This window comes from Callorhinus ursinus, unplaced genomic scaffold (assembly GCF_003265705.2).
Source record: "Callorhinus ursinus isolate GAN/ISIS: 27379988/994484 unplaced genomic scaffold, GSC_fseal_2.0 scaffold2, whole genome shotgun sequence".
NCBI classification, from domain to species: Eukaryota; Metazoa; Chordata; class Mammalia; order Carnivora; family Otariidae; genus Callorhinus; species Callorhinus ursinus.
In genome coordinates this window covers 60,002,918-60,015,729 of record NW_027397064.1, presented here as the reverse complement: position 1 = coordinate 60,015,729, position 12,812 = coordinate 60,002,918, and the positions used below count along the sequence as shown (strand labels likewise).

Genomic DNA, 12,812 nt, shown 5'->3' with positions numbered 1-12,812 from the left:
AGAAAAATCTAATCCATTCCTTGTCATTTTTACCGCCAAAAAAGGACATGTGATATGAAAGCAAAATTTAGGGTTTTCTTCTGAATGATTTCAGAGAAAAGGCTCTTCCCCCCGCCCAAATCTCATGAGCAGAATTTTGTTGAAAGCTAACACTCATAGATTATTGTTAAGGTTTAGACTGAAGAATGGAAACAGCTAGAATAACTGTGCTAAGTAATATTGTTATTTCAGTTCTTTTTTCCTCATGTTGAATCAAAAGATAATGAAATCACAATTCAGTCTAAAGAGGATTTAGGGGAAAATACTACATAAATAATTTCATCTAACAGCAATTTATGTGGATGTCATTGTCAGTATCACTCAGGTTAGGGTATTGATAATAGTAAATCTTTGTTAGGGACAACCACAGGAGTGAGAAGTGCCAGTTGTCAAGTCTGATGCATAAAGCCAAGGAAAAGTAGGTCTGTGACAGGAGATGAGGAAAACAAACCATTCCAATATTAATATTGAGCATAAGAATAGTCCAGATTCCAGTAGAAGTTTTTTGGATATATATTTCAGTATTTACCTTAAAAGAGAGCATGAAGTAGTTGATACTTAAACTTGGTGAATTATAATTATGATGGGAAATATTTCCACGTGAATTAGCTAGAAATTTTGTCTGAATTTTGTCCTGGAAGAATTGTGTGAACTTTCTAATTACCTTTTCTTCAATTTATTTAGATCAACTGTTCCATGTATTAGCCTTGCACATGCGGCTTTATAGCATTGATTCTGAGTATAATCCCTGGAGAAAGCTTACGCAATTAGTAGAAGAGGTGAATTCGCAGTAAGTATTACTGAGAGATTAAAGTAAATTAAAACTGTTTTTGAGAAACAGTTACATATTGAAATAGAATTAAAATTCTTTATGAATATGTGAATTTTCCTTATTAAACATAGAAATAAAATAAAAATGTTTACCATTATACTTGCGGTAAAAATTGTATAAAAACTCATACCAAGCAAGAAAATGTTTTAAAGAATCCCATTAATTTTTATGCAGTTAAAAAGTTTGAATGGAGGTGCACAATGACTGATTGCCCCTCTTTTTATGTCAGAATTGATCAGTGGGTTCAGGTAGCCTTAGTTTGATACCTTTATTGTAAAGTTCTCCATCAGCCTTACACCCAGTGATTTTTGTAACCCATCATGATTCTTGCCTAACTCTAGTATTTCATTAGGTAATTCAGAGTGTGATTTAAAAAACAAAACAAAACCAAAAAACCTTACTTCTGATTTATTAGCTAGGAATGATTTTTTTAATAAAGGAAAACTTTCCCATATCATCTCTTTGGTTACCCTGAAATATAGTTTGGCATGATGAATGCTTGATTTTTCCCAGTTTATAAGTTTTCAAAGAAGTGAGTTGATGCCCTAGCAACTTCCAGTGGTGACCAGTAAGTTGTGGTTATTTATTTGATGATATCATAATTTTTATATATTTGATGTTGTTCACTCCATTTCAGACACTTTTCAGTGCAAATTGTCCCTTTTTATTTTATTTTAATTTTTATTGAAGTATAATTGACATACCATATCCTATTGGTTTTATGCATACATTCATAGAGATTCAGTGTTTCTGTACATTACAAAATGATCTCCACAGTAAGTCTAGTCACCATCTGTCACTGTACAAAGTTATTACAGTGTTACTGACTATAGTCCCTATGCTGTATATTACATCCCCATGGTTTATTTTATTAACTAGAAATTTGTACCTCTTAATCCCCTTCACCTATTTCACCCATCCCCAATTCCTCTCCACTCTGGTAACCATCAGTTTGTTTCCTGTATTTATGAGTTTGCTTCTGTTTTGTTTTGTCTGCTTGGTTGTTTTGTTTTTTAGATTCCACAGGTAAGCGTGAGATCATACAGAATTTGTCCATCTGACTTAATTTCACTGAGCGTAATACCCTCTAGGTCCATCCATGTTGTCACAAATGGCATGATTTCATTCTTTTTTATGGCTGAGTAATGTTCTATTGTACGTATGTGTGTGTGTGTGTGTATGTACACACGTGTGTATATATACACATCACACCTTCTTTATCTATCTATTGATGGACACTTAGGTTGCTTCCATATCTTGGTTATTGTAAATAATGCTGCCGTGAACGTAGAGGTGTGTATATCTCTTCCCTAGTGCTGGCAAGAATGTGGAGACAAGGGAACCCTCATACACTGTTAGTGGGAATAAATTGGTACAGCCACTATGGAGGTTCCTCAGAAAATTAAAAATAGAACTACCACCATACAATCCTGCAATTCTGCTTCTAGGTATTTACCCAAAGAAAATGAAGACACCGATTTGAAGAGATATATATTGCTCTCTTTTAGGTTAGTGAGAATCCCTTTAGGATGGCTGTTGTACGTTGACATGATCCAGGTAGTCTTTGATAATATCCTTGCTTTCTGGCACAATAAGTTAATTTAGGCTTATTTTGTACATTTCACACTCTCTACCTGGCATCAGCCATTTCTCTGTGGAGTTCCTTTTAATGGGAAATGGTATTTAGAGATCACAATCTGGTATATATCGCTGTTGTGTTACCACAATAATTTATAGGCTTATAGGCCATTCCAGTGGACAGTTAGGAAGTCTTTTTTAAAAGATTTATTTATTTTAGAGAGAGAGAGCAGACAAGCAGGGGGAGGGAGAGGGACAGGCAGATTCTGCCCTGAGTGTGGAGCCAGACATGGGGCTTGATCTCAGGACCCTGAGATAATGACCAGAGCCGAAATCAAGAGTCAGTCATTTAACTGACTGAGCCACCCAGGCACCTCATAAGTTTTTTTTTTTTTTTTTAATGAGTAAAAGATCCTGAGTGTAATTCAAATATAAGATTGCAAAGTTATATTTTATTTCTTAACTTTTTTGTTATTTCCATCTTTTTTCTCTTATTCTGAAAAATCTGTTTATAATATTAACTTTATTACTACTTCCATCACCTACAGTATAACAATAATTATTTTGAAAAAAATGATATTATTACTGACTGTAAGTTCTTTTGACCTAGAGCTTATACCACTAGGGATGTACAGGCAAAACTTTGTTTTTAAGTCATTTAAAGGAACTTTTTTTCTTGTGTCTTTATGCCTTCAACTTGATTTATAGTGAGATTCGTTTGTTTCAGTTCTTTTTTTCTCAGTATTTAAAGATTACATTTTTCCCCTTGATTTATTATCTTAATTTTGTAAAACTTAGATTTTTCCAAAGGAAAAACTGTGTGATAAAGTAAATTCAGAGACCTCTATCTCCCATTCATGCCCATTTGCATTTCTTTTTGGGAACTCTTTTTCTGTTGCCCATTTCTAAAAATTGAATTGTTGGTGTTTTTCCTCTTCATTTTAAAAACATGTTTATAAATCATGGATATTAGTCTTTTGTATTATAAGTTGCAAATATATTTCAGAAGATTGTCACGTATGTTTTTAGTTAATGATTTTTTTGCCATCCAAAGTTTTTTCTTTAATGTCATATTTATTAATCTTTTCATTTATTAATTCTGGAATTTGACTCATCTTTGTTCAGGTCTTACCCCCCCTCCCTGGTTATAAAGAAATTCACTCGGGTTTCTTTTCCTTTTTTTTTTTAATTGAGATATTATTGACATATAAACATTATATTAGTTTCAGGAGTAATGAAACTGATTACAACATAATGATTTGATATTTGTATATATTGTGAAATGATCACCGTAGTAAGTCTAGTTAACATCTGTCACTGCACGTAATTACAGTCTTTCTTTTCTTGTGATGAGAACTTTTTTTTTTTTTAAGATTGTACTTATTTTTGTGTGCGCGTGCACAGGAGAGAACAAACATGGGGGTGGGGCAAGGAAGAAGCAGACTCCCTGCTGAGCAGGGAGCCTGATGCGGGACTTGATCCCAGGACCCTGGGATCATGACCTGAGCTGAAGGCAGATGCTTAACTGACTGAACCACCCAGGCACCCTCTTAGCAACTTTCAAATACACAGCACAGTATTATTAACTATAGTCACCATGCTATACATTACATCCCCATATTGTCAAAAATGGCAGGGTTTCCTTCTTTTTTTTTAATGGATGAATAGGTATTCCTCTGTGTGTGTGTGTGTGTGTTTGTGAGTGTCTATTACATTTCCTTTATCCATTCATCCATTGATGGACACTTGGATTGTTTCCTTGTCTTGGTGACTGTAAATAAAGCTGTAGTGAACTTGAGGATGCATATATTTTTTTGAGTTACTGTTTTTATTTCCTTTGGATAAATACCCAGAAGTGGAATTGCTGGATCATATGGTAGTCATATTTTTAGTTTTTTTGAGGAAACTCCATACTGTTTATTATAATGGCTGTACCAGTTTACATTCCCACCAACAATGCACAAAGGTTCCTTTTTGCCACATTCTTATCAACACTTGGTATTTCTTTTTGATAATAGCCATGTTAACAGTTGTGAAGTGATATCTCATTGTGGTTTTGATTTGCATTTCCTTGATGATTAGTGATGTTGAGCACCTTTTCAGTACCTTTTGGTCATCTGTATGTATTCTTTGGGAAAATGTCTGTTCAGATCCTCTGCTCATTTTTTAATTGGCTTGTTTTTTTGCTATTGAGTTGTATGAATTCCTTATATATTTTGGATATTAACCTCTTACCAGGTGTATGATTCTTCTAATACTTCTCTGACTTCAGTTTTTACATTTGGATCTCTATTTGGAATTTATCATGATATCTGATATAAGAAATGGATCCAATTTTATTTTTTTCCATATAGCTACCAGATGTCCTATTGCTTTGCCTTCCCTACAATAGTAAATTAAAACAGAACTACCAAAAAAAAAAAAAAAAGAAAGGGGAAAAAAAGGTGAGAAAGCACTTTGTTTACTGATGTGGAAAGATCTCCATCAAGATACAATGTTAAGAGAAAAATACAGGAGAAAAAATGTGCACATTATGCCACCACTTGTGTAATCAAGTAGGGCTGAGAAAGTTCATTTGTATTTGCTTGTTAAAACAAACCAGACCCACACATATCTGGGTATTGGATTTATAGCGTAGATGGCACTGAGGAGCAGTGAGGGAAGCATAGCCTTTACAATAAATGGTGCTGGGTTAATTGGAAATTTGTATGAGAAGTAATAATATTGACCCCTATCTCATACAGAACCTACTCACATTTTGCCAGTTGTTTCAGAAATGTCCTAGAAATGCAAATGCAATGCAAAGAGAATTCAAGATTGTTCTTGCATTTAGAGTGTCCTATCTCATTTCCTTTAATCTGAAATTGTTCCCAACTTTTTCTTTGTATTTCATGACATTAAAATTTTTTTTTTTTTAAAGAGCTCAGGCCAATTATTTTGTAGACTCCCTCAATTTATTTTTATTTATTTTTAAATTTTTAAAAAGATTTTATTTGACAGAGAGAGAGAGAGACACAGAGACACACAGAGAGAGAGGGAACACAAGCAGTGGGGGAATGGGAAAGGGAGAAGCAGGCTTCTGCAGAGTGGGGAGCCTGATGTGGGGCTCGATCCCAGGACCCTGGGATCCTGACCTGAGCCAAAGGCAGACGCTTAACGACTGAGCCACTCAGGCCCCCCTCCCTCAATTTATTTTTGTTCAGTAGTTTCTTGTGGTTAGATTCAGATGATAAACTTTTGGCAGAAATATCACAAAAGTAACATATTCTTTTTAGTGCATCATATTAGGAGGTACATGCTGTTGATTTGTCTTGTTATTGATGATAATGATTCTGATCACTTGGTTAATGTGGTATCTGCCATTTTTTTTAACTAAATTTATTATTTCATCCTTTGTAATGAGTAATTACAGTTGCCTTCTGGGGAGATACTTTGAGGCTATGAATATATTCTGCTACTTCTCAAAAAAATGTGTGTATGTTTTGTGTTTATAGACAAAATTAGCAAGCTATGAGTGTTTTGCATGTTATGGCTAAGGAAAGTTACGTTTCTTGACTTTAGCTTGTAATTTTCTTTCCTAGCTAGACTTGCATACTCAAGGGCAGGAATGTGTACAAGTAAAATATTAGAAGACCTAATTCTCTGAGTCTAAAGATGTTTAGCAAACAAAAGGTTTCCTAAGTGTAGTATTGATGAATTAAAAGTTTTAAGGACTAGACATAGGTACTATGCTTTCAATACTGTTTGTCAGATGTGTTCTTACCAACCCCTAGGATTTAATACCCACTTAGGTTAGTAGTAAATGCTGTGAACACTTAACCAGTGATTGTTTCATGCTAGGTATTTTTGAGCTTTGCGTATATAATCTAATTTAATCATCACTATAACTGTATACACGAGGTACCATTGTTATCCCAAGTTTTACATATGAAGAACCTGAGGCTTAGAAAAATTAATTGGGGTGCCTGGGGGGCTCAATCAGTTAAGCATCTGACTCTTGATCTCAGCTCAGCTCAGGTTCTTGATCTGAGGGTCATGAGTTCAGGCTCCATGTTGGGCTCCATGCTGGGTGTGGAGCCTACTTAAAAAAAAGAAAATTAACATGGTTTTTAGGGGCACACAGCTGTTAAGAAATGGGGTGGCATTTGAATCCATATCTTTCTGATTCAAGATCCTAAGTCTTAACTATTACCCTGTTTCCTTTCTTAGTAGTAAGAGATCCAAGCAATTTCTGGAAAATCTGGTTGATCCTCCCCCCCCATATTTGTTCTCATTTTTATGGTTCTTTAACTCACTAACTTATAATATTATAGTTGATTATAGTATGATATCAGTGTTTCCTATTTATATATTAGATTTTAAAAAAGACTGAAGTATCTTTTTCTATTTTCTCACTTTTAATACTTGCCCAACATAAAATTTATGTCTAATGATAGAGGTTTCTCATATATACATTTTTCTTTAATCCTCTTGAAAGTTATTTATTTCCTTTTAATCTCACTGTGTTGATAATCACTTTGGTTTAAAAAAAAAAAAGGAAACTCAAGCCTATTAAATCTGATCCACCATTTCCTCTTATCATCCATAGAGTTGATAGAAGTATACAGTTTTTATAATCTGGATTTTGAAGATTATTTAAAAACTTTAAGAAATAAACAATTACGTATTTTAAGATATTTTTTATATTTTAAAATATTAAACATTAAAAGTGTAAACATTTGTCATTGCAAATGGCAAGGTTTCATTTTTTTATGGTTGCATAATATTCCAGTGTGTGTGTGTGTGTGTGTGTGTGTGTGTGTGTGTGTATTCCACATCTTTATCCATTCATCTGTCGATGAACATCTGGCCTCTTCCCATGAACATAGTTATCACAATGATGGTATTAAACCCCACAGTCAAAATTTTTCGTTCTCTTTTCTAAATGGGGTATATCCACTCATTCATTCATTCTGATTATGTGCCTGCTGTGTGCCAGGAAAGATCCATTTCTGTGTCTTCAGAATGATTGTTTTTGTCTTTGCAGCCAACAAGCTCCAGGTTATTATTATAAATTTTTTTCCTGATTATAAAATTATATTTATGTACAATGTTTAGAATGTGCAAAAATGGTGAGGGAAAAAAATGAAAGAATCCACAATATTTATTTATAATTTAGTTTTTTATATTAACATATAACGTATTATTTGTTTCAGGGGTACAGTTCTATGGTTCATCAGTCTTATATAATACCAAGTGCTCCTTACATCACATACCCTCCCCAGTGTCCATCACCCAGTTACCCTAGCCCCCCACACTCCTCCCCTCCAGCAACCCTCAGTTTGTTTCCTAAGAGTAAGAGTCTCTTATGCTTTGTCTCCCTCTCTTGTTTCATCTTGTTTCATTTTTTCCTCTCTTCCCCTATGATCCTCTGCCTTGTTTCTTAAGTTCCAAATATCAGTGAGATCATATGATAATGGTCTTTCTCTGATTGACTTATTTCACTTAGCATGATGCCCTCTAGTTCCATCCATGTTGTTGCAAATGGCAAGGTTTCAATTTTTGATGGCTGTGTAATATTCCTGTGTGTGTATATGTGTGTGTGTGTGTGTGTGTGTGTGTATTCCACATCCTTATCCATTCATCTGTCGATGGACATCTGGCCTCTTTCCATAGTTTGGCTATTGTGGACATTGCTGCTATATACATTGGGGTGCAGGTGCCCCTTTGGATCACTACATTTGTATATTTGGGGTAAATCCCCAATAGTGCAATTGCTAGGTCATAGGGTAGCTCTATTTTCAACTTTTTGAGGAACCTCCATACTGTTTTCCAGATTGGCTGCACCAGCTTGCATTCCCACCAACAGTGTAAGAGGGTTCCCCTTTCTCCACATTCTCGCCAACATTTGTTGTTTCCTGACTTGTTAATTTTAGCCATTCTGACTGGTGTAGGTGGTATATCTCGTTGTGGTTTTGATTTGTATTTCCATAATGCCAAATGATGTTGAGCACTTTTTCATGTGTCTTTTGGCCATTTGGATGTCTTCTTTGCAGAAATGTCTGTTCATGTCTTCTGCCCATTTCTTGATTGGATTATTTGTTCTTTGGGTGTTGAGTTTGATAAGTTTTTTTTTTAGATTTTGGATACTAGCCCTTTATCTGATATGTCATTTCATTTGCAAATATCTTCTCCCATTCTGTCGGTTGTCTTTTGGTTTTGTTGACTCTTTCCTTTTTTTTTCTTTATCTTGATGAAGTCCCAATAGTTCATTTTTGCCCTTGCTTCCCTTGCCTTTGGAGACATGTCTAGCAAGAAGTTGCTGCGGCTGAGGTTGAAGAGGTTGCTGCCTGTGTTCTCCTCAAGGATTTTGATGGATTCCTGTCTCACATTTAGGTCTTTCCTCCATTTTGAGTCTATTTTTGTGTATCATGTGAGGAAATGGTCCAGTTTCATTCTGCATGTGGCTGTCCAATTTTCCCAACACCATTTGTTGAAGAGACTGTCTTTTCTTTCCTGCTTTGTTGAAGATTAGTTGACCATAGAGTTGAGGGTCCATTTCTGGGTTCTCTATTCTGTTCCATTGATCTGTGTGTCTGTTTTTATGCCAGTACCATACTGTCTTGATAATTACAGTTTTGTAATAGAGCTTGAAGTCCGGAATTGTGATGCCACCAGCTTTGGTTTTCTTTTTCAACATTCCTTTGGCTATTCAGGATCTTTTCTGGTTCCATACAAATTTTAGGATTATTTGTTCAAGCTCTGTGGAAAAAATTGATGGTATTTTGATAGGGATTGCATTGAATGTGTAGATTGCTCTGGGTAGCATAGACATTTTAACAGGATTTGTTCTTCCAATCCATGAGCATGGAACATTTTTCCATTTTTCTGTGTCTTCCTCAATTTCTTTCATGAGTATTCTATAGTCTTGGAGTAGAGATCCTTTGTCTCTTTGGTTAGGTTTATTCCTAGCTATCATATGGTTTTGGGTGCAGTTGTAAATGGGATTGACTCCTTAATTTCTCTGTCTTCTGTCTTGTTGGTGTATACAAAAGCAACTGATTTCTGTGCATTGATTTTATATCCTGCCACTTTACTGAATTCCTGTATGAGTTCTAGCAATTTTGGGGTGGAGTCTTTTGGGTTTTCCACATAGAGTATCATGTCATCTGCAAAGAGTGAGAGTTTGATTTCTTCTTTACCTATTTGGATGCCTTTTATTTTTATTGTCTGATTGCTGAGGCTAGAACTTCTATACTATGTTGAACAGCAGTGGTGAGAGTGGACATCCCTGCCATGTTCCTGGCCTTAGGGAAAAGGCTCTCAGTTTTTCCCCATTGAGAATGATATTTGCTGTGGGTTTGTCATAGATGGCTTTTATGATATTGAGGTATGTACCTTTTATCCCTACACTGTAAAGAGTTTTAATCAAGAAAGTATGCTGAACTTTGTCAAATGATTTTTCTGCAACTATTGAGAGGATCATATGGTTCTTGTTCTTTTATTAATGTATTGTATCACATTGATTGATTTGTGGATGTTGAACCAACCTTGCAGCCCAGAAATAAATTCCAGTTGGTCGTGGTGAATAATCCTTTTACTGTACTGTTGGATCCTATTGGCTAGTATCTTGTTGAGAATTTTTGCATCCATGTTCACCAGGGATATTGGTCTGTAATTCTCCTTTTTGGTGAGGTCTTTGTCTGGTTTGGGGATCAAGGTAATTAATGTTGGCCTCATAAAAAGAGTTTGGAAGTTTTCCTTCCATTTCGATTTTTTGAAACAGCTTCAGAAGAATAGGTATTAATTCTTCTTTAAATGTTTGGTAGAATTCTCCTGGAAAGCCATCTGGCTCTGGGCTCTTGTTTGTTAGGAGATTTTTGCTTACTGCTTCAGTTTCCTTACTGGTTATGGGTCTGTTCAGATTTTCTATTTCTTCTTCCTGGTTCAGTTTTGGTAGTTTATACGTCTCTCGGAATGCATCCATTTCTTCCAAATTGCCTAATTTGTTGGCATATGAGAACATAATATGTTTGGGGCGGCTGGGTGGCTCAGTTGGTTAAGCGTCTGCCTTTGGCTCAGGTCATGATCCCAGGGTCCTGGAATCGAGCCCCACATCGGGTTCCTGGCTCAGTGAGGAGCCTGCTTCTCCCTCTCCCCACTGCTCATGCTCTCTCTCGCTGTCTCTCTCTCTAATAAATTTAGAAAAGAGAGAACATAATATGTTCTTATAATTGTTTGTATTTCTTTGGTGTTGGTTGTGATCTCTCCTCTTTCATTCATGATTTTATTTATTTGGGTCTTTTCTCTTTTCTTTTTGTTAGGTCTGGCCAGGGGTTTATCATTCTTATTAATTCCTTTAAAGACCCATCTCCTAGTTTGTTGATCTGTTCTACTGTTCTTTAGGTTTCTATTTCATTGATTTCTATTCGAATCTTTGTTATTTCTCTTCTCCTGCTGCGTTTAGGCTTTATTTGCTGTTCTTTCTCCAGCTTCTTTAGGTATAGGGTTAGGTTTTGTATTTGAGAGCTTTCTTGTTTCTTGAGAAAGGCTTGTATTGTTATATACTTTCCTCTTAGGACCGCCTTTGCTGCATCCCAAGATTTTGAACAGTTGTGTTTTCATTTTCATTTGTTTCCATGATTTTTTAAAAATTCTTCTTTAATTTCCTGGTTGCCTATTCATTATTTAGTAAGATACTCTTTAGCTTCCATGTATTTGAGTTCTTTCCAACTTTCTTCTTTTGATTTTGTTCAAGTACCAAAGCATTATGGTCCAAAAATATGCAGGGAATGATCCTAATACATCTTGCTAATGTCATATTGATTAGTTCCCTGGCACTCAGTACTACCTCTTGTTCTCTTTTTTAAGGTGAGTTTTTCCATCTTGTCTTCTGTCCAGAGAAGAATAGATGAACGACAGAGCAAAATACTAAAATGGCAACAGTTATCCCAGAGAAATACACACTAAACAAATCAGAAGAGACTGAAACTGGGGGTGACTGGATTCTTTGTGTATTTTGGTCTGTTTTTTAGAAAACTAGATCCCAAAATTATAAAGAAAGAAAAACTTATATATGTACAAAAGTAGAATTAAATACAATGAAAAGATAGATTGTAACTGTAAAAATGGAAATTAAAAGACAAAAAACAAAAGAGAAAGAAAACAACAACATCAAAAAAGAGAAAAAACAACAACAACAAAAGGAAGGGTTATATAAACAAGTGAACAGAACAGAGCAGTACACTATCTACTGAGTGTCTTTTGGTCAGTTTGTTAGAGTAAACTACATCTCAAAATTGTAAAGGAAGAAAAACTTATATATACAAAAATAATATTAAATACATTGAAAGATTAGAATATAACTGTAAGAATGAAAATTAAAAAAGACTTTAACAAAACAACCCCCCCCAAAACCCAAAACAAAACAAAAAAAAAAAAAGAAAAAAAAAGAAATTGAAAGACTAAAGAATCATGGGGGGAAAGCCATGAGTTCTATGTGCTGTATTCCCCTAGTGCTGGAGTTTTGCAGTTCTCATTGATGGGTAAACTTGGTCTTGGCTGGATATTCTTGCTAATCTTCTGGGGGAGGAGCCTCTTGCATTGATTCTCAAGTCTTTGCCCCAGGCGGAATTGCACTGCAGTTGCCTGGGGACAGGCTAAGTAATCTGCTCCAGTTTGCTCTACTGCTCTAAGGCTTGCTCTGCTGCTCTACGTGGCTTTTGTTCCCTGAAGGCTTTCCCCGCAGCTTTAGAGGATAAGAATGAAAACGGTGGCCTCCCAGTCTCCACTCCAGAGCCCAAAACTCTGGGCCCCACTCCTCAGTGAGCCCTCAGAGAAAAGCAGTCAATCACTCCTGTCTCTCTGGTCTCTGCCCCCATTCTGTGTTTACCTGGCCTATGACTGAGCGTTTCTGTCTCTGGCTCATGACCCCGTTTGGAGTCTCCAAACCCAGCAGGCTCCTGTAGTGCCGCTCCCACGCTGCTCCTTCCCGGGGGAGGAACGGGCATCTTCTCGCTTCTGCTGCTTGTTGGGTCCCAGCTCAGAGAGCCAGTGGCCTGACTGTGTCATGGATCACGGTTTATGGCAACCCTGAGCTGAGAGCCCACTCCAGTGCTCACTCTTTGCAGCTGGCTTCTCCTGCTCCAATAGCTGGGAGCTCTGCCGCCCTCAGGCACTCCTGGTCTTCCTGTGACCCTGAGGGTCCTGAGACCACACTGTCCCAGCGAGGGTTCTACCCACCGCTTAGCCACCAGAGCGACGTCCCTCACTAGAGCAGACTTCTAAAAGTTCTGATTTTATGCTCTGCTGCTTTATCAGTTGCCAGTAGCCGGCTGACGGAGGCTCCCTTCCCCCTACGGTCTATTTTCCCATATATTGCTTC

The 12,812-nt window shown here is 36.4% G+C and overlaps 1 protein-coding gene across 6 annotated transcripts in view; it reads left to right on the top strand.

Moving 5' to 3' along the window:
* UBR3 (ubiquitin protein ligase E3 component n-recognin 3) overlaps nt 1-12,812 on the top strand; it is a 237,133-nt gene that overhangs the window by 176,904 nt on the left and 47,417 nt on the right. For all 6 annotated transcript variants that reach the window (XM_073882720.1, XM_073882741.1, XM_073882738.1 and 3 more), the window contains one exon: nt 724-829. In XM_073882720.1, the coding sequence (XP_073738821.1) occupies nt 724-829 (106 nt within the window). The remainder of the gene's footprint in view (nt 1-723; nt 830-12,812) is intronic.